Raw genomic sequence first — 26,553 nt, 5'->3', positions numbered from 1 at the left:
TTTATGACTGCCTATGTCATTTCTTGAGGTGCTAAAATGGCAGGGCAGTACAAAACCCCCCCAAATGACCCCATTTTGGAAAGTAGACACCCCAAGGAAATTGCTGATAGGCATGTTGAACCCATTGAATATTTATTTTTTTTGTCCCAAGTGATTGAATAATGACAAAAAAAAAAAAAAATATTTACAAAAAGTTGTCACTAAATGATATATTGCTCACACAGGCCATGGGCCTATGTGGAATTGCACCCCAAAATATATTCAGCTACTTCTCCTGAGTACGGGGATACCACATGTGTGGGACTTTTTGGGAGCCTAGCCGCGTATGGGACCCCGAAAACCAATCACCGCCTTCAGGATTTCTAAGGGTGTAACTTTTTGATTTCACTCTTCACTGCCTATCACAGTTTCGGAGGCCATGGAATGCCCAGGTGGCACAACCCCCCCCCAAATGACCCCATTTTGGAAAGTAGACACCCCAAGCTATTTGCTGAGAGGCATATTGAGTCCATGGAATATTTTATATTTTGACACAAGTTGCGGGAAAGTGACACTTTTTTTTTTTTTTTTTTTTGCACAAAGTTGTCACTAAATGATATATTGCTCACACAGGCCATGGGCCTATGTGGAATTGCACCCCAAAATACATTTAGCTGCTTCTCCTGAGTATAGGGATACCACATGTGTGAGACTTTTTGGGAGCCTAGCCGCGTACGGGACCCCGAAAACCAATCACCGCCTTCAGCGTTTTTAAGGGCGTGAATTTTTGATTTTACTCTTCACTGCCTAACACCGTTTCGGAGGCCATGGAATGCCCAGGTGGCACAAAACCCCCCCAAATGACCCCATTTTGGAAAGTAGACACCCCAAGCTATTTGCTGAGAGGCATGGTGAGTATTTTGCAGCTCTCATTTGTTTTTGAAAATGAAGAAAGACAAGAAAAAACTTTTTTTTTTTTTCTTTTTTCAAATTTCAAAACTTTGTGACAAAAAGTGAGGTCTGCAAAATACTCACTATACCTCTCAGCAAATAGCTTGGGGTGTCTACTTTCCAAAATGGGGTCATTTGGGGGGGTTTTGTGCCACCTGGGCATTCCATGGCCTCCGAAACTGTGATAGGCAGTGAAGAGTGAAATCAAAAATTCACGCCCTTAGAAAGCCTGAAGGCGGTGCTTGGTTTTCGGGGTCCCGTACACGGCTAGGCTCCCAAAAAGTCTCACACATGTGGTATCCCCGTACTCAGGAGAAGCAGCAGAATGTATTTTGGGGTGTAATTTCACATATTCCCATGGCATGTTTGAGCAATATATCATTTAGTGACAACTTTGTGCAAAAAAAAAAAAAAAAATTTGTCTCTTTCCCGCAACTTGTGTCGCAATATAAAATATTCCATGGACTCGACATGCCTCTCAGCAAATAGCTTGGGGTGTCTACTTTCCAAAATGGGGTCATTTGGGGGGGGTTTTGAACTGTCCTGGCATTTTATGCACAACATTTAGAAGCTTATGTCACACATCACCCACTCTTCTAACCACTTGAAGACAAAGCCCTTTCTGACACTTATTTTTTACATGAAAAAGTTTTTTTTTTTTTGCAAGAAAATTACTTTGAACCCCCAAACATTATATATTTTTTTAAAGCAAATGCCCTACAGATTAAAATGGTGGGTGTTTCATTTTTTTTTTTCACACAGTATTTGCGCAGCGATTTTTCAAACGCATTTTTTGGGGAAAAAACACACTTTTTTAAATTTTAATGCACTAAAACACACTATATTGCCCAAATGTTTGATGAAATAAAAAAGATGATCTTAGACCGAGTACATGGATACCAAACATGACATGCTTTACAATTGCGCACAAACGTGCAGTGGCAACAAAATAAATACATTTTTAAAAGCCTTTAAAAGCCTTTACAGGTTACCACTTTAGATTTGCAGAGGAGGTCTACTGCAAAAATTACTGCCCTCGATCTGACCTTCGCGGCGATACCTCACATGCATGGTGCAATTGCTGTTTACGTTTGACGACAGACCGCCGCTTGCGTTCGCCTTAGCGCAAGAGCAGGGGGCGACAGGGGTGCTTTTTTTTTTTTTTTCTTTATTATTTTTTTGCTTTTTTATCTTATTTTTAAACTGTTCCTTTCATTTTTTTTTTTTTTAAATCATTTTTATTGTTATCTCGGGGAATGTAAATATCCCCTATGATAGCAATAGGTAGTGACAGGTACTCTTTTTTGAAAAAATTGGGGTCTATTAGACCCTAGATCTCTCCTCTGCCTTCAAAGCATCTGACCACACCAAGATCGGTGTGATAAAATTCTTCCCCAATTTCCCAATGGCGCTATTTACATCCGGCGAAATCTAAGTCATAAAATGCTCGTAGCTTCCGGTTTCTTAGGCCATAGAGATGTTTGGAGCCACTCTTGTCTCTGATCAGCTCTATGGTCAGCTGGCTGAATCACCAGCTGCATTCTCAGGTTCCCTGTTGAGACAGGAGAGCCAGAGAAAAACACGGAAGACGGTGGGGGGGGGGGGCATTCCCTCCCACGGCTTGTAAAGGCAGTCTAGAGGCTAATTAGCCGCTAGGATTGCTTTTACATGAAAGCCGACCGCTGGCTGAAAAGAATGATACCAAGATGATACCTAAACCTGCAGGCATCATTCTGGTATAACCACTCAAAGTTGTGAATGGCGTACCTGAAGACAAAAAAATGGTTAACAATAAAGCACAGTAAACAGTAAAGTATAAATAATTACATACCTGAAAAACAAACATGATAAAACATAATAACAATAACAATAACAATAACAATAAAACACTGCAGAATAGAATACAGTAAAAAAAGAGCAGAACAATAGAGAGAGAGAATAGAGAGAGAGAACAATAAAACGACAACTATTTTTTTTTATTTTATATATATATATTTTTTTTTTTACACTTTTTTTGTAACTAACTTTTATAACTGTAACCGGTTCCAGGTTCGGGTCTCTCAAAATGCGATGGCATCTTGGGAGACCCTGTGAAAGTGTGCCTAGTCTGTGCAATGCTGTACCCTACGCTAATACTCAACTAGTGTATGGTAGCGTTCAAAACATTCACCAATGCAAAGACCAGGATTGTCAGGACAGGAGGGACAATAATAGCGGGTGTCACGCCTATATCCGCGTTTGCTGCAGACACAACATCTTTTTGGGGGGGGTTCGTTGGGTAGGGGTACTCGGGAGCACATAAAAATGCCTCTCATGCAGCCGACTGCATTTGGTTGGGGATGTGAATGGGGGAGGTACGGGTGCTGCAGAAGCGGTGGGTTCCCAATTAGGATTGGCGAATGCAGCAGGAAGGGCACTATGGGCACGACGGGCCTGTGTTTGTCTTTTTGGTGGCAGCGGGACACTACTTGTGCTTGCCACCTCACCAGCTTGAACTGCACTTATGGGACTCGCCACGTCACCAAGTGTTACTGCAGCGCTGGTTTGACTACGACCGGGGTATACTAGGCCGCTGGTGCTTGCCAGTTCAATAAAAAGCTTCCAAAAAAACTGTTAGCGATCGCAGGGATCAGGTCTGACTCTGCGAACGCTGCAGTTATGCGTTTAGTGTTTTGTAAGTGTCAGTGATCGATCGATACTGCACTTGGGTGGGCTGGACTGGGCCGGGCGGAGGGGCAAAACGCAGGTGCTAGCAGGTATCTGGGCTGATCCCGCTAACACTGCGTTTTTGGGAACCCTAAACTGCTGGGGACGCTAGTATAGATCTGATCGGATCAGATATTGATCCGTTCAGATACTATACCACTAAAGGAGGCGTATGCTGCGTGCGTGGGTGTTAGTGGTACTGGCGCTAACCTGACGCTGCCTGGGGCCGGTGCTTGCTAGTTCACCAAAATGCTACCAAAAAAACTGTTAGCGATCGCAGGGATCAGGCCTGACTCTGCGAACGCTGCAGTTATGCGTTTAGTGCCTTGTAAGTGACAGTGATCGATCGATACTGCACTTGGGTGGGCTGGGCTGGGCCGGGCGGAGGGGCACAACGCAGGTGCTAGCAGGTATCTGGGCTGATCCCGCTAACACTGAGTTTTTGGGAACCCTAAACTGCTGGGGACGCTAGTATAGATCTGATCGGATCAGATATTGATCCGATCAGATACTATACCACTAAGGGAGGTGTACGGTGCGTGCGTGGGTGTTAGCGCTACTGGCGCTAACCTGACGCTGCCTGGTGCTTGCTTGCCAGTTCACCAAAATGCTACCAAAAAAACTGTTAGCGATCGTAGGGATCAGGCCTGACTCTGCGAACGCTGCAGTTATGCGTTTAGTGTTTTGTAAGTGACAGTGATCGATCGATACTGCACTTGGGTGGGCTGGGCGGAGGGGCAAAACGCAGGTGCTAGCGGGTATCTGGGCTGATCCCGCTAACACTGTGTTTTTGGGAACCCTAAACTGCTGGGGACGCCAGTATAGATCTGATCGGATCAGATATTGATCCGATCAGATACTATACCACTAAGGGAGGCGCATGCTGCGTGCGTGGGTGTTAGCGGTACTGGCGCTAATCTGACGCTGCCTGGGGCGACGCATATAACCGCCGGGCGATCAGGGGGCTAAACCTTTATTCGGTAATAAACGGCGGGTGCCCTGACACTATAAAAAATAAACGAACTAACCTGCGTCACCCGTAACGGTTATACGGTGATCAGTGGTGAAAGGGTTAACTAGGGGGCAATCAAGGGGTTAAAACATTTATTAGGTAGTATATGGGGGTCCCTGTCACTATAAAACGCTGACGGCGAACCTAAATATTTACCTCACTAACTAGCGTCACCAGTGACACTAATACAGCGATCAGAAAAATGATCGCTTAGCGACACTGGCGATGGGGGGTGATCAAGGGGTTAAAACTTTATTAGGGGGGGTTAGGGGGGTATCCTAGACCTAAAGGGGGGTAATACTCACTGTCCCAACACTGTAACTGTCACAAACTGACACTATGCAGTAATCAGAAAAAAAAAAAAAAAAACCTGCTGGTGTCAGTTTGTGACAGGGGGGGGGGGGTGATTGGGGGGGATCGGGGGGCGATCGGGGGGGGGGGATCGGGGGGCGATCGGGGGGGGGGATCGGGGTGTTTTGTATGCCTGGCATGTTCTACTGTGTGTGTGTGTGTTGTGCACTCACATTGATGTCTTCTCCCCTCGGCGCTGGAACGGAAACTACCGAGCCGAGGAGAGATGACATCATTTCCTTTGCTGCTGTTTAGCATACAGCAGCAAAGGAGTGTTCCCATTGGCCGGCGGCGATCGCGAGGGGGGGGCCACGAACGGATGGCCTCCCCCTCATCTCGGATCGCCGGGGAACAGAACGGGACCGCTTCGGGCACCGGGGGGGGGTCCGATCAGACCCCCCACCCGCGAGAGGCAAATCACGTACATGTACGTGATTTTGCCTGCCCGTGCCGCCTTGCCGACGTAAATCGGCGTTAGGCGGTCCTTAAGTGGTTAAAGTAGCTCTAAAGCCAAAAGGTTTTTTAATACTTACCTGATTCCTGTTTAAATCCATTGCTGTGCCCGTCTGAAACAGCCCTGTTTCTCTCTCACCTCTCACAGGCTCAGAGACAGAAGCGGGAGCCACCGCAGAGCAGAGGGCTAGGCTGTGCTGTGTGTGTCTATGGGCACACACACAGCACGACTCAGGAACGAGCCCGCTGGTGTGTCCCATACACGAAACGCGTCGGGCATTGTGGGATGCAGATATATGTCTATAGTACACTTTTACTCCAGAACAATCCTAATCGTACCATGATTTTACTGTTAACACCTTTATTCCCGGTGAAAGTGCTGCTGCAACATCACATGTACACATATGGAATTTTTCTGTTTTGTCTGTATGATTTATCAATTGTGACCACCATTTGGCACCAAGTGGGTATATATTTGATGTACTCTTGATGTCTGTATTACGTTCACACATACATATGTGCTTGTAAATACTTTATGAAATGATATTTATTGCAATGTCTTTTATATATGTGGTTTATGATATTGATATGACTGTGCATTTCATTACGATCAATAAATATGTGTTTTTCATCCAGTCATTTCCACGGTGTCCATAACCTCATTTTAAAGTCCCAACTTTCCCAATTTTAGTGTGTCCCATAGGAAGCGACATCTTATTGTGCATAGTGTAGAGGAAGAGCCAAGATCTCTGGTGGGGGACCCATGAGAGGAGATCTGTGTCCGCTCTGTGCCATATCATGGCACAGAGCAGGTAAGTTCAACATGTTTGTTATTTCAATAAAAAAAAAAAAAAAGCTTTACAACCGCTTTAAGTACTTTTTCTTACAAATATCTAGCGTGAACTGGGAACTTTGGGGTTCATAAACTAAAGGAAAATAGGCTGTTCACTTTGTAAGGAAATTTCCCTTAGCTTTGTGAACAAGGTGAAGCTCTGCTGACTTCCATCATCCAATCATGTGCAAGAAAAAAATAAGGATTTTTGACTAACCTGAAAAATCATTTATAGGATAGGATCCTCTACAGGACACAGGCTCCTTTAAAGTGGAATTCCTGCCTAACACTGTTTAAAAATTTCCCTTCTACCCTCCTGCTATCTATGCGGTCTACCTGTGTAAAAAAAGGGTATATTTACCTATTTTTAGTCCAGTCACATGATCCCCTGTGCCAGTAAGTGGCAGCTGCAGGGGAGAGGAAGGAGCGCTCGACCATGACTTGGAATCCCAGAAGTGGTGACGTTACCCATAGGTTCCCAAGTCCCAGCCATTATCAGCACTTCCCCCTTTCCCCTGCAGCAGCCGCTGACTGACACAGGGGTCAGCTGCAGGATCACGTAACTGGACCGGTTTGGACAGAAAATAGGTAAGTATACACATTTTTATACACAGGTTAGACAACATAGGTAGCGGGAGGGGGGGGGGGGGGGGGGCATTTTTAAGCATAGTTAGTGTTAGGCAGGAATTCTATTAGAAGTCTTGACCATGGGTTATATGCTGCCAGGAAAGAGGGGAGGGTGACTTGTGTCCTGTACTCCAAGAAAGGGTGCAGGTAAGGTGGCAAAAATTATTTTTTAATAGTACAGTACACGACAAAGCCTCATTTAAATCTTGACAATGGGACAGCCCAAGCAATACAACTGAGGTTTGGGCAACACAACAAATAATGCTAATAAGCAAAAAACAGCTTCCCGACTCAAAAAGCGACTTGAAGCATCTTATGGCAAAGGTGGCACCAGCAGGGGCCTTAACATCCACCTGGTAAAATGTGTAAATAGAAGACCAGGTGGCAGCCTGTAAATCTGAAAAACAGATGTCTGGTCCTGAAAAACCCTAGAGGCACTGACTTGACATTATCACAGGAAAAGAAGGATTCCTATCCTTCAAGGTGTAAGCTGTAGGCCCTTATGCACACAGACATTTAGCAGCTCCTTTGAGCTGAGGAGGAAAGACCCCAGCGATTTCTGGCCCCTGAGGAGCCGCACGTGCCATGTTTAGCTGCCAATACAAAAAAAAAAAAAAAAAAAATCGCTTTACGTGGCTGTATCTGGTTAAACATCAATGGCTTTTGTATTGACGTTTTCGTACAAATGCATGTACTGCGCTTTTCCCCAACATGAAAGTGGCTCATTTAGAGAGAAGCCCTTGGCATTTATCTTAATGCATCTGTGGTGGCTGTGAACAGCGTGTGTGCCCCCCCGCCTGCACCTGCTAAGCATCTGTGTGCATTAGGCCATAGTGGTAATCTGCCTAATTCACCTAGAAAATATGGAACAAGAAGCAGGATAATCATTGCAAGAGCATGCAGGCAGGACAAATAGAAAATCCAAGGTTTATATGGTCATAAACTGGTACTGAACATCTAAACAATGTAGAGAGATCAGCTTTGCAGCAGGACAAAGCGAAGGCAGGACTATGTTCTGATTCAGGTGGAAGAAGGAAACCATCTTAGGGAGAAAGGAGGCCAGAGGCCTCAAGAACTTCTTGTCTTTATGAAGAACAAGAAAGGGATCTTTGCAGATAGGGCTGCCAGGTTTGAGACCCCTTTCACTGATGTAATAGCCACAAGAAATTGAAACTAAATGCACACCTCGGCCTAAAAAAGCTTTTGACAACATTGACCAGTTTACAAAATGCCAACAAATAGTCCTAAATACTAACAACATAGGATACTTTAAGCATTCAGCCCAAAATTTACAGAAGAGCAATTCAAATTTATTTGGTAAAATGCATACAACTGTCATTTATTTTATACAAAGATAATGCATACAATGGGTATATAAAAAATAATTATTCATGGAATTATACAGTTGACTAGTTGAATTAAATATATCCTCATCATTTAAATGCTTGCAATCATGTGCACTTAGACCACAGACCATACAGTATATTTTCAACATGCCCTAAATTTACTGACTAATGGTATAAGGTGGCAATTATTACTGCCATCTTTTAATGGTCAACCACTACTGTTTGATCCCTTTATCTTTTGGCCATGAAACACACTCAGAAGTTGGTGAATCACATTTTGACAGCTGCTTTTGTCTAACTGCAGTAAACTAGGAAAAACCGCTTCCCCCTTATTCACCTGAATATAACATGCTGGAATGCTGCAACATATATTGGCCATATTGCAGAACAAAATGGAGGCATTTAATAAAATGAGGAATTATGGAATGTATACGGTATTAATTATGGGAAATCTGTGCATATTTATACCTACCTGTCTGTTATGCCCTGTCTGATACTTTACTTGCTTGGTATATATATATATATATATATATATATATATATATATATATATATATATATATATATATATATATATATATATATATATATTATATATAACAACTTCTTTTTTACTTTGTAATTCACATGTATACTGTATCATGTCATACTTTGTACTACTGAGTAGAAGCAGTGGCCATACAAAGGTTCAAATTGACATGTTGTCCTTATATTCTTCAGGTTAGTAAAGATGTAAATACACATCATATTTTCCAACATAAGTTTAATAAAATTTACAAAATTACCACTTTTATCCTTTTTCCTCTTCTTTCTCAGTACAGCAGTTCTATATGGAATCCCAATTTAGGTGTTTAAAAACAGTATTTTAATTTCAAGCTTGCTGCATTTATTAAAAATGAACAGTGTTAAATCAGCTGAAAATGTAAAAATAATGGTGTGCACCCAAATTGTTAGCATTTTTTAGATGTATTTTATTTATTTATTATGATCAGGACTAAATAATATTACACTTGCCATTTTTTATGCTGCATTTATTTCTCAGATGGGGAGTGTATGGCTAGTAATTCAGATATTTAAATTGGTAATTTGCTAATGTGCTGTAAATTGTCTGAACTGCCTTCCTTGTAAAAAAAAAAAATGGAGGGATTTTAGATTGCACAGCTGATTAAAGAAAACTATACTGACTCCCTCTCTTCTAGTGAAAAAAGTAGCCATCTGGATTTCTAATTTACAGGAGCAGTTAACAAGTGCAGAGACAGTTCTGGGCTTTCTTAATAGAACGTCCATCAGGCTTTGCAAACATTGTAGTATGGAAGCACTTTAAATGTTTACTTGAAAAATTAAGATTTTATGCAAGTATGGCAGAAAGCTTCCCTTTAAAATAGTTGTATAATATTTTTAAAGCTTGCCTTTAAAAATTAAACTCAAGTCATATGTAAACAATATTTAATACAGTTATAGGCTCATTAAGCAAAGTTTTTTTCTACTTATTACAATATCCTTTTCAGTTCATTGGGGGACACGGGATTCAGATAATTTTGGGTTAGAATGCCATCTACAGGAGGATTAAAACACTGGCAAACAGAAATACAGTAGCCAGGCAGGTATAACCTTTCCCACTTTTAACATACCACAGTTTTGTAGCAAGTAGTACCAAGAGCAAGATCATATACACACAGACAGAAAAGACCTGTATCCCTCAGGAGACTTCAAGAAAAGGATTTTACAGTAAGTTTAAAAATACAGTTTTTTTCTCAAACATTAAGGGACACACACAGAAGTTTGTGAACTGGGGGGGGGGGGGATCCAAAAGGAGCCCAACAATAAAAAAGGGAGGCAACCGTAAGAAAAACAGGACCACACAAGGAAAAACTAAACTAGGGGCCACGTGCAGCTCAAAAAGCCACCTGAAGAACTTCACATCCAGAGCAATCATCAGATGAGGCCTGAATATCAACCTGGTAAAACATAGAGAACGTGTGAACAAAAGACCGGGTGGCAACCTTGCAGATCTTGGAAAGAGATGCTCGATGCCGAAAAGTCCAAAAAGCACACACAGATCTACTAGCGTGTCCCTTGATAAGAAAGGATGGAACCCGCATCTTAACAGCATAAGCTTGACTGATCAGCTGTCTGAGCCACTGAGAAATGGATGAGTGAGAAGCAGGCTCGCCTTTGCAGGGACCATTGGGGGTGATAAAGAGAGAGTCAGCCTTTGTAATTGAAGCAGTGGCTAAGAGGCAGACATGCACAGCACAAACTACATCTAAACAATGGAGATAAATCTCCTTCTGGAGTGGGACAGAGGGCAGAAATTACAATGCCTTGGTTGAGGTGTAAAACTGAAAGCACCTTATGAAGAAAGTAGGCTCTAGGTCTCATTATCACCTTGTCCTTGTGTAACACCAGAAAAGGTTGTTTACAGAACAAAGCCACCAGTTCATACACATGCTTCACAATGTGTCCTTGTAAGAAAGAGTGGAAAGGGGAATATCCCTGGCATGATTAAAAATCAGTTTTTGAAGTGCAGAAGAAAACGAATTAAAATCTTATTAAAATGGAGTGATGGGAAAGAGCACATGGGAAGCTACTCTAGAAACACCCTGTTACAAACAATGTGAGGTTAGCTGTCGGCAAAAAGGTCAGACTCTATCCCATTGAATATTTTCTCGGATAAAAACTTCTTTTTAAAAACTTCTTTTCCTACACCAAAGTTTGTAAAAATAACCAATTTGGAGAGACCACTGTCCCTCAAGCCCTGGGCTTCAACAGCCATGCCATTTAAGTCATCCACCACAAAGCAAGATGGTAAACCAACCAGCTGAGTGATCAGAGTCAGATAATTCTGCAGAGCAAAGCATAGAGGTGTACTTATATCCTCTATAGTCAGCAATAAAAGTTGCAGTTTGGTCCATGAAATCCTGCATAACTGCAGTGAAATCCTACCAGGATAGAACCAAGGAGGGGGCCATATCTGACTGTTGGAACTAAAGCAAACGACAACATTCCAGCTGTCAGTGTCAGGTCCTTAAGGGGGTACATTGCAGGCAGCACTATAACTTAAGAGCACTATAACCACCTTAGTGGGTCATGATTTACTAAAACTGGAGAGTGCAAAATCTTAGCAGCTTCCTTTTGTTTTTGTCAAACCTTAACTAAACAAGCTGAAGTTAGAAGCTGATTGGCTACCATGCACAGCTGCACCAGATTTTGCATTATCCAGTTTTAGTAAAGCAACCATTGAGTCATGCTGGGAGTAAGAGAAGTTATAAATCAGGCGGGCCACTGCTTTTTTTTAGCCAGTGTCCAAATCCTCCTGTGACCCTCTATGAACAAGAAAGAAATGTATTTTTTTTAAGTGGACATCGAACCTTAAAGAGACAAAAATGTTCCCAACTTGCGGCTCCATGTTTATATGACTTACTTAATACTGATTGCATACTCTCCACTCTCCTTCGTTCTGTGTCGGATGAGGTAGGTGCAATTCTCTCTGTTCATTAGTTCACTCTCAGCCTGCAGTCTCTCCATAGCACCTGCATACCTGGGGAGACAAGATTTTAGAAAGTGTAGCAAAGGATTAACAAACTGTAATCCTTTCATGGAAATGGTAAATCCACCCTAATCTCATGTTTTGGTTTTCTTTGAATGGACATGGATTGAATCACTCAGTTTTCCTCTGGGGCCTTGCTTACTAACATGAAGTGAGATAAAGTAAACTGAAATGGATCTGTGTGCACATTAAATCATGTGCAGGGACATGTTAACACAGAAAACTTCAACTACACATAAGATGTTGAAAATGTTTGCTCATGTCCCACTTTAAGTTTAACAGCACCATTTCATTTTGGTTAGAGTGGAAACCAGGCTTAGAGCCTATGTCATATTGGAATGTCATATTTTATTGTGAAAATTAAGGGGCCTATTTTTAAAAAAATCGCTGTGCAACTATCGCAAACATTTACTAAGCTATCACAAGTAATCTTGCATTTTGCCTATTACTTTATTTCCTATGATCCTAAAATTATTCTAGTGGCCATTGTTTCTAATTTTTAGGGACTCGTTAATGACTGGAATAGTACCACTGGATTGGCGTAGGGCCAATACGTTGCCTATATTTAAAAAGGGAGCAAAGTCTTCACCAAGTAACTATATACCTGTTAGTTTAACTTCTATAGTCAGGAAGATACTGGAGAGTAGAGCTGCATGATTCTGGCCAAAATGAGAATCACGATTGTTTTGCTTAGAATGAAGATCACGATTCTATCACGATTCTCAAGGTGTAACATCATCTTTCACATAATACAAAAAATTGGGCGCACTTTACTGTTTAGTTTTTTATTAATTCCGTGTGTTTTTTCAAACAAAATGCGTTTGAAAGACCGCTGCGCAAATACAGTGTGACATAAAATATTGCAATTTATTCTCTATGGTCTCTGCTAAAAAATAAATATATAATGTTTGGGGGTATAATTTTCTAGCATTTTAACTTGTAAGCAACAAATGTCAGAAAAAGGTTTAGTCTTTAAGTGGTTAAACTTCCCTCATTTATAGACCAAGTTCATTCCTTTGATCTAAAAGGACAAAGTGTTACAATGTTTATCTTTATCTCTAAGGATGTTGTCATAAACTTGGCATGCTGCCTTTTTTTTTTTTTGACAGCTGTCAGCTGTGAGCAGAGAACTGAATCGGGAAAATGCTTTGTTAAGATCACGAGGGGGGTAGAATCATGATGCGATTCTTTAGCAATTAACCGTGCAGCTCTACTGGAGAGTTTAATAAAAGACCACATAGATGAGTTCTTGCTGGAAAAAAATATTTTAAGCAACAGACAGCATGGATTCATGAAAGACAGAAGTTGTCAAACAAACCTGATTTCTTTTTATGAGGAGTAAGTAAAACCTTGGACAGAGGGGTGGCGGTGGACGTGGTATACTTGGATTTTGCAAAAGCATTTGACACAGAGGTCGGCAACACATCGATCGTGGGCTACCTGTCGGAAGCGGACAGGTGGACCGCGAACAGTTCTGCACCGCCGAGGCGACCCCCACCTTCTACAGGACTGGTTCTCTCTCCACCACCAGCCGCACTGTCGGTTCTTCTCTCCACGCCCCTGCCTCCCCCTTCTCCCCCGCCGCTGTCGTCAGTGAACAGTGGGGAGTGAGAGCCAGCACAGCTCAGGACAGAGGGCGGGTGGAGGAGCTGGCAAAGTCAACTTTTTAAGTTAACCCGCAGATAATTGGTTGCTAGGTCCTAAGCAACCAATCACAAGTTTGTTATTATGAAAAGTCACTCAGCCAACTCCTGCCCCCTGTCCAGAACTGTGCTTCCTCCTGATCTCTGCTGCAGAGGTAGGATGCAATTATGGAACACTGCTATAGGAGGGAAGGGGTCCAGAGGTCACTGTTATAGGGGAAAGGGGGAGAAGAGGACACTGCTATGTATGTGTCTGTGTGTGTGTGTGGGGTTGATGTAAAGGGGGCAGATGGACACTGCTATGGACAGGGCCACCCCCATAACAGTGTCTTCTATCACCCTTCACATCAACCATCCCCCAACCCTGCATTCTGAGCGTAACGGACTCCTGATCTATGCATTCTGAGTGCAACGTACTCCTGATCCCTGCATTCTGAGCGCAACACTCTCCTGATCCCTGCATTCTGAGTGCAACTTACTCCTGATCCCTGCATTCTGAGCACAAAACACTCCTGATCACTGCATTCTAAGCGCAACACACTCATGATCCCTGCATTCTGAGCACAACTTACTCCTGATCTCTGCATTCTGAGCGCAGCACACTCCTGATTCCTGCATTGTGAGCGCAACACACTCCTGATCCCTGCATTCTGAGTGCAACGCACTCCTGATCCCTGCATTCTGAGCACAACGTACTCCTGATCCCTGCATTCTGAGCGCAACATACTCCTAATTCCTGCATTCTGAGCTCAACGCACTCCTGATTCCTGCATTCTGAGCGTGATGCACTCCTGATCTCTGCATTCTGAGCGCAAGGTACTGCTGATCCCTGCATTCTGAGCGCAACCCACATTTTGAACCCTGCATTCTGAGTGTAAAGCACTCCTAAACCCTGCACTCTCTTGTAATAATTATTTTATTTTTTTGCTCACAAACAAACTGCGTTTGCGATCTACGTTTGGGGTTAACAATGTATTATTACCCACAGTAGCTCACAAAGGTAGTGCGTTTTGAACACGGTGCAGAAAACACACATGGAACATGCCTTTCTGGCACCTTGTTCTGGTGTAATCCGGCCCTAACAACGGGACACTGTGCCTGGTGATCTTTGGCTTCATCAGTGTTGTTCAAGTAAATCTCCATTTCTCAAAGGTTGCCTACACATGGTCTACAAGCTTGGAAAGATCAGTTTGTAAATGGATAGAAAACTGGCTAAACGACAGAATTCAGAGAGTAGTGGTTAATGATTCTTACTCTGAATGGTCTAAGGTTATCAGTGGTGTACCCCAAAGTTCAGTGTGACCCTTACTTTTTAATATCTTTATAAATTATATAGGTTCTGGGATTAAAAGTACAATTTCAGTCTTTGCAGATGACACCAAGCTATGCAGTGGAATAACATCTTTACAGGATGTCTCCAACCTACAAGCTGACCTCAATGCACTGTTTAATTGGGCGACTATGTGGCAAATGAGGTTTAATGTTGATAAATGTAAAGTTATGCACTTGGGGGCTAACAAAAATGCATGCATCATACACACTAGTGGAAGTACAACTGGGGGAATCCATAGTGGAGAAGGACCTGGTGGTTTGGGTAGATCATAAGCTTAATAATAACATGCAATGCCAAACTACGGTTTCCAAAGCGAGCAAAGTCCTTTCCTGTATTAAGAGAGGTATGGACTCCAGAGAGAGAGAGATATCATTTTGCCCCTGTACAAATCATAAGTAAGGCCTCATCTGGAATATGCAGCTCAGTTTTGTACAACATGTACAAATACATAAGGGGTGCATATAGTGAACTTGGTGTTGAGTTATTCCTTATTATTAAGGACATTTTTATGTCTAGAGGAAAAGAGATTTCATCTCTGAATATGGAAAGGTTTCTTCACAGTAAGAGCTGTGAAAATGTGGAATAGACTTCCTCCAGAGGTGGTTCTGGCCAGCTCAGTAGATTGCTTTAAAAAGACCTGGATTCTTTCCTAGGTGTAGATAATATAACTGGTACTGATATTTATAGGTAAAGTTGATCCAGGGAATATCTGATTGCCTCTTACGGGATAAGGAAGGAATTTTTTCCCCTGCTGTAGCAAGTTGGATCATGCTTTGCTGGAGTTTTTCACCTTCCTCTGGATCAACTGTGGGTATAGGATTGTGTATATGGGATTGTATGTTTTGTTTTTTCTTTTTTTGGTTGAACTAGATGGACTTTATTCAACCTGACTAATTATGTAACTATATATAATGCAGTAATTTTATGAACAGATTACATTATGGCCACTAGATGGAGCTTCTGATCATAGGAAATTAACGTATTGGGCAAAACACAGGAGTAATAATCAAAGTTGAGCGAATGCTTGAGACACTATCACAGCAATTCTTTTATAAATAGACCCCTATGTGATGCAAACACAAACCAAACAAGAACACGTTAGTAGAATTTGGAAGAGTTACAACTTCTGACAGTATTTTTATTGCTGTCTCTGCCTTTCTGCAACAACACCCTGCATTTCTTGTTCCAACATGGAAAGGGAAGAAAAGGAAACTCTCTGCCTCATTTTCTGGCTGGAGAACATGATGCATCATCTAGGTCAGGGGTTTCAAACTGGCGGCCCTCCAGCTGCTGTGAATCTACAAGTCCCATCATGCCTCTGCCTGTGGGAGTCATGCTTGTAACTGTCAGCCTTGCAATGCCTGATGGGACTTTTAGTTTTACATCTGGAGGGCTGCCAGTTTGAGACCCCTGATCTAGGTTTTCCCATCCTAGCCTTACTGTCCCTGGCCCACCACTTTCATACAGTGGTTTTTAGTTTTTTCAGCCCTGGTTCATACTGAGCTGCAGGAATGAAGCCGTGCGAGTTCAGCTGAACTTGCACGATTTCACTCCGGCATTTCAGTCCCGATTTCGGCGGTGATTTCACACACATCTGTGTGGGTTTCTGCACAGATGTCAATGGAAATCGCACCCTGAAATCGCAAAAAGTAGTACAGAAACTACTTTTTGAAATCAGTGCGGCACCGCAAATGCAGCGTTGCACTGATTAGGACGGTGCCATTGGTGGCAATTGCCACAGATTTGACATGCGATTTGACATGTCAAATCGCATGTCAAAACGCACCAATGTGAACCAGGGCTCAATCACAGAGGGTCAGTATCACATGTGGACATTACCACAGCTTCCTACTGGCCCTTCTCACCAGCCATGATCTGCCTACATTGTATAAAGAAACACAAAGCTCTAGGTAATATGTCACTGGGTCTAAAATAAGGTATGTAGTGAAAACAGAAATGCTTTATTTAATCATTCCATTAGTGTGTTGATGAAGGGGGAATGGGGGAACCAGGGAAGGCAAAATATAAGCATATTAATCTTTAGCTTTAACATCTAAACCCTCACTGCAAACGTTTAATGTTTCTCCCAATTCTTGATTTCCAAGTTATTTCACAATACTTGTAACAATAACTATGAAGTACTCAGTCATAACAGACAACCATGAGATGTAGGTTTTATTGCTGCCTGTGCCCCTGTAAGAGAGATTCACTCTCTATATTTGTCCTGTTTACCATTATTATTGAAAATTAAAGTAATAGAAAATCACCAATTAGAACCCTAATTGAGGGGAAAATTTCCAAAGGGCACACTATGTGATTGTCTGGATTTGTTTCCACATTTTGTCTCTCATAGTTGAGGTATATCTATGATCACAATTACAGGCCTCACTCATCTTTTTAAGTGGAAGAACTTGCACAATTGGTGGCTGACTAAATACTTTTTTTCCCCACTGTATATACTATAGCTAGTTGATGCCCCTGGAAGTTGATAATCACCAAAGTAGATACCACTACTCCAGTGATCCCATACTAGCTTCCAGGTCCCATGCTGAGTGGGACAAGTGGAGAGGCGAGGTGGTGATGTCACATTCCCCACCTCGTCCAATCAAAGAATGATTTCCATTCATTCAGAAAGTGTAAAGTATTCTCTGAATGGCACCCATGTTAAGCAGCGCTAAACTTCTTGTGTTCAAAATGCAGCAGGCCAGTCGCTCAGTACGGGACCTGGAGATAAGTGGAGATCACTGGAGTAGTGTTGTCAGCTTCCAGGGACATCAACCAGGTATAGTTTATACATAGTTACATTGGTCCAAGCTTGACCAATGTAACTATGTAAAAATACATCATACCTGGAATTTTTAAGTTCTATTAACCCCTTGGAGTCAGCACCACCTGGCCATGTAAGGGGTTTAGGATGCCAGTAGGCGGGGCGGGGTTAATGATCATCAGCGGTCAGTGTGATAAAAAAGTTTTCTAACTTTCTGTTAGCCACCGCATGCAGATATACAGCCACTCTGTGCCAAGGCCCATCGGCCAAGAGGCCGCATATTTGCGGGTGACCGGCGTGAAGATGTTAAATTGAAGATTTTACAGAATCTGTATTTTTATTTCCTATTCTAACAGGATTTAAATATCATATTTAGAAGCCATGAAGATTTGATATTGAAAGGGGAGCATACACTCAATAACCAAAAGATTCCACCACAGAAATCTATGAGCGGTTTAACCTTTTCGAAGTAGAAAGGTAATAGGGAGGGTAAGAGCGTTTTTAATTTGAGGTGGATGGATTGTATGAACACCGGAGGTGAATTAAGCCCAAATTACTTTTAAAAGAGGACTGTTTACTGAGATGTTTTGAGACATTGTTGATTTATTCACTTTTGGTATATGTAACATTTTACCATTAAGGTATTAAGAGGGTATTCATCTCACCTTTGTCTGTTGTAAGTGCTGCATGGTAATTGTTACACATATAGAATGTATTAAGTTTAGCTTGAAGAGTTACTGTAGTAGCTGGGAATAATAATAATGCAAAAATGGTGTGTTTAATTTATATTTTATACTTCTTCCATATTACACAAATATATCACTGGATTTCAACAATGGTATAAAAAGATGTAAATGAGTCTGCTCAGTGACAACCACCAAAAAAGATGAAATATCTGTTTTGTGTGGACTAGCCTGTAACTTGATACAAATTTAAGGTAAACATGAATATGGAGCATGAGGATTACTGAATCCCACCACACATAAGCTAAAAAAGTTCTTTTAAAATACACACCAGGGCTGTCCAGAGTAATCCACAGGCTTTGGAACCTGCTGAGAAACGAAAAAAGGAAAGCATATAGTGGGCCCATCCATGATTAAATCACAGCACAACACATGACAACTCATCAGTAGTACAATGTATAGATGAACTTACAATAGAAGCTGGATTCTATCATAAACTCATCATAAATTACATTTTGTATATGCATCTCATACAAGTGTTCTCGAGCAGGAAAATAAGGCTACATTTAATTAGCAAGTCATCTGCAAACAAGCTAATATGTATGACTCTAGAGATTATAGCTACCTGAACAGGCTTATGAGCAACAAGTGACATCTGGAGCATAGCACATTAGGGTGCACTCAAGCTTTCAGGAAATATGCAGGGACCTTCAGAATGACTTGACATTCTATTTAAAATATCTTCTGGTAAAAAGAGCTATTTTGGTAAAAAGAGCTATTTAGCAACTGTTAGGCATTTATATTTTCTAATACAGCAATAATGAATATTGTGCTAATATTAAATGCCCAGTGGAAATTATTATTATAATATATGTACTATAAGTTTTACAATTTTACAGGACAACACAGAATAAATACAGATAGTTAATCTGTAAAGTTTGCTTAATAGTGTCACCAGCTCAAGTCTCTTCGCAATGTTTTTGGCAGTCAGTATGTGCAAAAGGGGCATGTACTGTACAGCATGCTCATTCTATATTCCACACAAAAGGGGGACTTCTCACTAGCCACACAGATGTCTCTAGAAGGGTTGCAACCAACTGGGGTTTGAACCACATAGGAAGGCTTGAATGAGAGCGGATTGTACCCTGCCTAATTCCAGATTACCCCATCAGTTAGGGTAGTGGAAGTGCCTGTTTAAATATGTATTAAATGTCTATGATTTGTTAAAAGATGCTAATGTATTCTAAGGCTTGTGAACTCTACACTGAGTGAACATACATTTTTTTCATATTAGGGATTGTACAACAATGTACAATATAGCACTGGAATCACAGATTGGGAAGGATATACTAAGGAGGGAAACCAGCACACCAGCTAAGCCTTAGATCAGCTATAAAGGCATTTTGCTGGGGCTCTTAAGGGGACATTGTCTTCTGCTGGATATAATTTCCAACAATCATTACCCAGTTTTTTTATTAAACATTAAAAATCCCCTGTAAGCTGTTTCTGATTTATTGCTGGGCAATAAGGTATAGATAGACTATTGTCTTAGACAATAAAGACCCCAGATGTCTGTATAATTCAGTTGTGTTTTGGCTAATGAACAAGCATGTTAGGATTTTTAGATACTGACAGAGACACAAAAGCCAAAAAGTATATTTCCATAGTACAAGCTGAAATGTACTGCAAAGTTAAGCTGAAGATTGTCAATTTTTCTGCTCCAGACCTTATCTCAGTGCATGTCCCTGTCTTTAAACCTTTAAAATATCTACAGATTGTTACACTTACACATGGACTTGGTTTAACAACATCACTTGGGAAAAAGCCAAGCTCCCCTGTGGCAATGTTCCTTCCCTGCAAGAGAAAAAAACAAACATAACTATAACCTCTACAACACAAGCATAGATATTTGTATTTTTCAGTCTTATAAACAGGTACACATAGATTTATCGGTATACATCACGGCGATGGTTCTTTCATTTTCTAACCTTCACACAGAAAATAAAATAGTGCGTTCCAACAGTATAAAACAATATTCAAACAGTATATCTATGTATTATTTTAATTGGCTAGATTCTACAAATGCCTACCTGCCAGAACAAACTGTGAGCATCAGCCCTTAGCAGCTCTATGGTATCGCCAACCTGTATAGTGAGGGATGGACCATCACTTATAGGGGGTGATGGGTGGCCATTGTAATTCCGTATAACTTGCAACTTTGGTAAGCCTGAAAAATATCAAAGAGGAAAATATGAAAAAAGAGAAAGAAAAGCCCATGTCTTAAACACGTTTGAACTATGTATATATTAACAGTATATATATATATATATACATACACATACACACAGTGGGAAAAATAAGTATTGATCACGTCATAATTTTTCTAGATAAATATATTTCTAAAGTTGCTATTGGCATGAAATGTTCATGTCGGTAACAACCCATGCAATCCACACATACAAAGAAACCAAAACAAATACGTTCAGAAATGAAGTTATGTGTAATAAAATGGAATAAAAGAGGGAAAAAGTATTGAACACGCTAACTGAAATTTAATTAATACTTCCTACAAAAGCCTTTGTTGGTAATGACAGCTTTAAAAAAGCCTCCTGTATGGAGGCATTTTTAAAAGCCACACCATTGCTCAGGTGTGATTTTGGGCCATTCCTTCACATAAACCTTCTTCTTGAAGGTTCCGTGGGCATCTTCTATGAACTCTGATCTTTAGTTCTTTCCATAGATTTTCTATTGGATTTAAGTCAGGTGATTGGCTGGGCAATTCTAGCAGCTTTATTTTCTCTTTCTTTGAAACCAATTGAGAGATTCATTGGCTTTGTGTTTGGGATCATTGTCTTGCTGAAATGTCTACTCTCGTTTTATCTTCATCATCCTGGTAGATGGCAGCAGATTTTTATCAAGAATGTCTTATTTAATTTTTCCATTCATCCTTCCTTAAATGAGATGAAGTTTGCCAGTACCGTATGCTGAAAAACAGCCCCACACCATGATGTACCCACCTCCAAACTTCACTGTTGGTATGGGGGTGTAGAGGAGTAGAGGCGCACAGAGAGGCGCAACGCACCTTTTCATATTTACGAAATGGTGCGCCGGTAACAGAGAGTGAATCCCACATTTACTATAGCGATCTCAGCGCATGGGAGAATGCAATCTGTGCGCCACTATGGACATAAGACGGAGGTGCCAATATTATGGGGAGATGTGAGGAAGTTTAGTAACAACTGCCCAAGTAACAAATATGCCCAAAATAGAATGAGAAAATAACTTTTTCAGAGAAAGCCTGCTGTGCCCGCAAGTAAGTTTAGAACTGTGTGACATCAATGTAAGCAGTGCGCATGCAGCTCTTGCGCTCGCTCACATGTTTGTTCACTGCGCGGCCAAAATCTTTGTCAATTTTAAGCAACTTACATGCAATTGCATGGGTTGAACGGCGTACCTCTAAACTTGACACAATTTTTTTTACGCTGGTTCACCTCTATGTATTTTTTAAAGGAGATTTGCACGTTAGCATGTTACGTTGCCAACATTTGACATGCACCTTGTTAAAATGATGTAAAAAGACTCTTGTTCTTCTAGCTCCCCCTAAAAGGGCATTTAATATTCCCCCTCTAATGCATATGATTTCCTTGGGCTAGCTTTTGCTTTCAAAGGGGAACTCCACACTTCATTCTCCAATGCTCTTGTCTCCCCCCTCTAACCCCTAGGATTTCCATGGGCTAATGTTTGCTTTTAAATGGGGAACTGCACACTCTATTCTCCAATGCTCTTGTCTCCCCCCTCTAACCCCTTGGATTTCCATAGGCTAACTTCTGCTTTTAAAGGGGAACTCCACACTCCATTCTACAATGCTCGTGTCTACCCCCTCTAACCCCTTGGATTTCCATGGGCTAACTTTTGCTTCTAAAGGGGAACTCCACACTCCATTCTACAATGCTCTTGTCTCCCCCCTCTAACCCCTTGGATTTCCATGGGCTAACTTTTTCTTTTAAAGGGGAACTCCACACTCCATTCTACAATGCTCTTGTTTCCCACCTCTAACCCCTTGGATTTCCATGGTCTAACTTTTGCTTTTAAAGGGGATCTCCACACTCCACTCTATTCTCCAAAGGCTGTGAGCTACCTTCACCAATCCAAACCACATTCTTTTTCAGAGCATACAACAGGGCCAGCTAGGAAAGGGGCGAGAAGAGCGATCGCCCAACCCCCTCCTGAACCATACAGGGCCACATGCACTCAACATAGCTGGCTGTCTTTGGGACATGTTAGGCTTAGTCCAATACCAACCACAAAGCACCTTGTACCCACTAGTTTAAAGAGGCTTTCCAGATTCCGTAAAGCCCCCTGTCTGCAGCCCCTCACAACCCTAGCCTAGGGTTGTGTGGAAGAGGCCCTTGTCCCCCTGAATATGGGAACAAGGTGGATGACTTTTGGGGTGACCAAGCCCCTCCTGCCCCCAAGCATCCACCCCCTTTCGTGGGCTGGCTTGCTGTGTGTTTGGCTAGGAGTTTGTTAGTGTGTGGTAGCGGCACAATATTTTTTTAGTTTGGGGTGGTGTTTTTCAGATGGGGGTTCTCATTTTAAGCCTTAACAGACCCAAATGGCCTTGTATGTACTGGGGGGGCATGCTATTTTTTTTTTTTGGGTTAAAATCTTGCAGATTTCTAATCCCTCTGCACTCTCTCTCCCCAAGCAAAAATAAGAAAGAATTTCATTCAGTTTAACTTTGCAAAGACACATTCCTAAGTTCAACTGTGATGCATGGCAATGGCCCATTTAGACCTTGTTTAACAGAAAACACCAGTTGCCTTTCACTATAAACATTTGTTAGTCCAGTCCTGGAAATTTGCATCTGGTTTACTATTAATTTCCATAAAAATTGGGTTCCTGCATCTAGATGCGTCAACTGCATCTAGATGTGCGACCGCTGTGTGCGTAGAGGTATGTACCCGTGGTGCATATCTGGTTTACGGAAGCGGTGGCCAGCACACAGGAATGACAACACGCCCCTCCAGGAAGTTGCTTGTACCGCTGCTAATTTCTTCCCACCACCATGCCCCGCTCACTGTTCTGAGGAAGAGATGATCCTTATTTGCAAATTAAGATAATGTTTTATTTATTTTTACATGGGGTGGTGTTTGTGTGGGTCATGTGTGTATGTCTAAATGATTTGGCCTCAAAACACACACCTACTTCCTGTGTACAGATTCACTTCTGGGCCAATGTATATTGCTTCCTGTTTCAGTGTGTGTGTGTGTGTGTGTGTGTGTGTGTGTGTGTGTATGTATGTATGTGTATATATATACACAAATATCTATAGATATAGATATGTATATATATAGATCTACAGATATATAGATCTATCTATAGATGTAGGTTCTTGTGTCCACCAGCAAAGAAAAGTTGGGTAGATGCCACACTCCCAATTCTGGAGGTAGAATAATGGCCTAGCACAGGTGTCTTCAAACTACGGACCTCCAGTTGTTCAGGAACTACAATTCATGCCTAGTCATGTCTGTGAATGTCAGAGTTTTACAATGCCTCATGGGATGTGTAGTTCTGCAACAGCTGGAGAGCCATAGTTTGAAGATTCCTGATCACTCTAGCATGTCTTGAAAAAAGTGTTTTTGCATGTGCCTTGTATAATGCCCAAGAAATATCGTTTGGGAATCACAAGTGGGTCATGGCACATCTACATTCCAAATTTGGCACTTAAGATGGTCAAGCACTGGGTGCAATCTGATTGGCCAAGCTCTGTACAACTCGATATTTAGGCAAAATATAAATTTATAGGGTTTAGAAACTCTTCTCTGTTCTTTGTAATGTATTGAAAGATTTGGGTAAAAAAAAGAGAAAACACATTTCAAAGATATATTATTAGTGATAGGAATGAGATTAGCATCAAAGGGGTTAATTAACTGAGAACACCTACTAATTGCCTAACAAGACACATCCAATGAGAAAACTGCAGGTACCCTAGCGACAGTTGCAGTTTACATATGCGGGTATTTATTATCGCTATTTGCGCTTCAATGTGCTCCAATTCGCACATTAAATTAATGACTTTTCCAGCTTACCATGTATGAACTGGTGCAGTGCCTTCTTCTTAGTAAATTACCCCCATGGTGTGTATTATGGCATCCAAAGAGTTCAATTTTGGTCTCATCTGACCAGACTATATTCTCCAGTATTTCACAGGCTTGTCTAAATGTGCAGCAAACTTTAAACAAGCTTCAACAAGCTTTTTCTTCAGCAATGGAGTCTTGCATGGTGAGCGTACAGGCCATGGCAGTTGAGTGCATTACTTTCTCCTGTAACCAATGCCATCAGTATGTTTTGCAACAATAACGTTGCGACAGTCTTGAGAGAGCTCTTTACTTTTACCCATCATGGGATTTTTTTTGTGTGATACCTTGGTAATTTAATTAGACACCTTTTTATAGGCCAACAGTTGAGACTGAAGCAGCTGAAATTAATTTGCACTGACAAGGGGCAGGGTTGCTTTCTAATTACTGATAGATTTCAGCTAGTGTCTTGGCTTTCCATGCCTTTTTTCACTGCCCTTTCTTCAATACTTTTTTCCTCGTGTCGTTCCATTTTATTACACATAACTTAATTTCTGAACTTATTTGTTTTGCTTTCTTTGTATGTATGGATTACATGGATTGTTACTGACATGTGGTGAAAATTTCATCTTCAATACTTATTTTACCCGCTGTGTATATGTATGTATATATATATATATATATATATATATATATATAATTTATTTATTTATTTATATAAGTTGTTTTTTTTTTAAGTATTTTTGTAAGTTATATTGTAAATGCAAAATGCTAAGTAAAGCATTAATGTTTAACTGGAACACAAAAAATAAAAATTAATACAACATATAAAATTGCTACCCAAGCCATTTTGTAATTTATTGTTATTAAAATTACCTTTCAATTTCAATATGAAGTCGCTGTAAATTTCTAAAATTGTATAGCAACATGGAGGCTTTCTGCATACCGCTGGTGTATGGAACGCCCCCAGAAATTACACCTTCTGCTTGTTGTTGTATATGTTCACCGATTTATGTGGGACATTGTTGTGTGTATGTACACATGCAGTCAATGTTGACCGAATGGTTGATTTGTCCAACTGAATTTTAACAGCTGAAGACTCTTTGATGTGTTAATCTTATGCAAGTCTATTTGAACATTCCAAGGGCTCAAAAGGGTGTTCTGTTTATCTAATTAATATATCTAAAGGGGACTTGTTGATGTTGATATGCGGGAATGTAGGTATTCCAAGGGCTCAAAAGGGTGTTCTGTTTATCTAATTAATATATCTAAAGGGGACTTGTTGATGTTGATAAGCGGGAGTGCAAATTGGGGTGGTTCACGGCTGTTCAAGTCCTAAATTGGAACGGCCAATCACATTGCTCAGCCATTCAATATTTAGTGAATATAACACGGCATTCAGTCTATAGGTTTAGTAAGTGAGGCTTGTGTGTGTAAGTTAGGCTTGTCTGTATGGGGTAAGTGAGGCTTGTCTGTGTATGCACACTCAGACCTAAGAACATGGGACTTTGAATTATATCTCCTCTGTCGGATTTCTTTGTCATCTGTGGACTTTGGACTTTGTGCTGTGTTGGAAGTCAATAAAGTGCATCTCTCTGGAAGAATTGGGTTGCTGCGGAAGAGTACTTACATCATCATCATTATAATAATACCTAAATATTAATTATCATACCCACTCTACATCATATCACCCAGTATACATTAATAGTTTAGATCACTACACTGGTGCCGTTCATGTGACCAGAAGAGCATTTTCGGACTTAGTAACAGAAGTCGGTGGTGACAACAATCCTGTGAGTTGGACAGAAGTCTGATGAAGAACCAAGAGCTGTGCTGTGACTCTAATGTCTGGTTGTGACATAAAAGAGTCTGGTCTACAAATTTAAACAAGTTGGGAACCCCAGAATTATTCTCTGGAGACTGGAAACAACAAAAAAAAAGGACTGTGTCGTGTACCAGAAGACCTGAACTGGAATCTGAAGGAGTAACTAATGCGGTGAGTAAAATATTTCCTTTTTTTAACTATTAGTAATATAGTCAAAATGCTTACTCAGTGTGAAGCCAGTGTCAGTTCTGATAAAGTTAACAGATGGATATTAAAATGTATTAAGCGCCATGGTGGTCCTTATGAAATTCCAGAAAAATGTAAGCAGACGTGGACGATGATGAAGGAATTTTTAGAGAAAAATGTTTTTGATAGCAAAATTTCAGAAAGTAAAAGAAAAGGTTGTATTATGCAG

The 26,553-nt window shown here is 41.0% G+C and overlaps 1 protein-coding gene across 1 annotated transcript in view; it reads right to left on the bottom strand.

The window, feature by feature from the left end:
- The window catches only part of VAV3 (vav guanine nucleotide exchange factor 3), a 370,216-nt gene that overhangs the window by 24,385 nt on the left and 319,278 nt on the right, over window positions 1-26,553 (bottom strand). Inside the window, exons 20-23 of the mRNA XM_073592989.1 lie at window positions 20,324-20,460; window positions 20,022-20,087; window positions 18,565-18,602; window positions 11,682-11,798 (exon numbers count right to left, since the gene is read on the bottom strand). Of these exons, the coding sequence (XP_073449090.1) occupies window positions 11,682-11,798; window positions 18,565-18,602; window positions 20,022-20,087; window positions 20,324-20,460 (358 nt within the window). The remainder of the gene's footprint in view (window positions 1-11,681; window positions 11,799-18,564; window positions 18,603-20,021; window positions 20,088-20,323; window positions 20,461-26,553) is intronic.

The sequence above is a fragment of the Aquarana catesbeiana genome, linkage group LG07 (genome assembly GCF_042186555.1).
Source record: "Aquarana catesbeiana isolate 2022-GZ linkage group LG07, ASM4218655v1, whole genome shotgun sequence".
Taxonomy (NCBI): Eukaryota; Metazoa; Chordata; class Amphibia; order Anura; family Ranidae; genus Aquarana; species Aquarana catesbeiana.
This window is presented reverse-complemented; position numbering and strand designations above follow the sequence as displayed.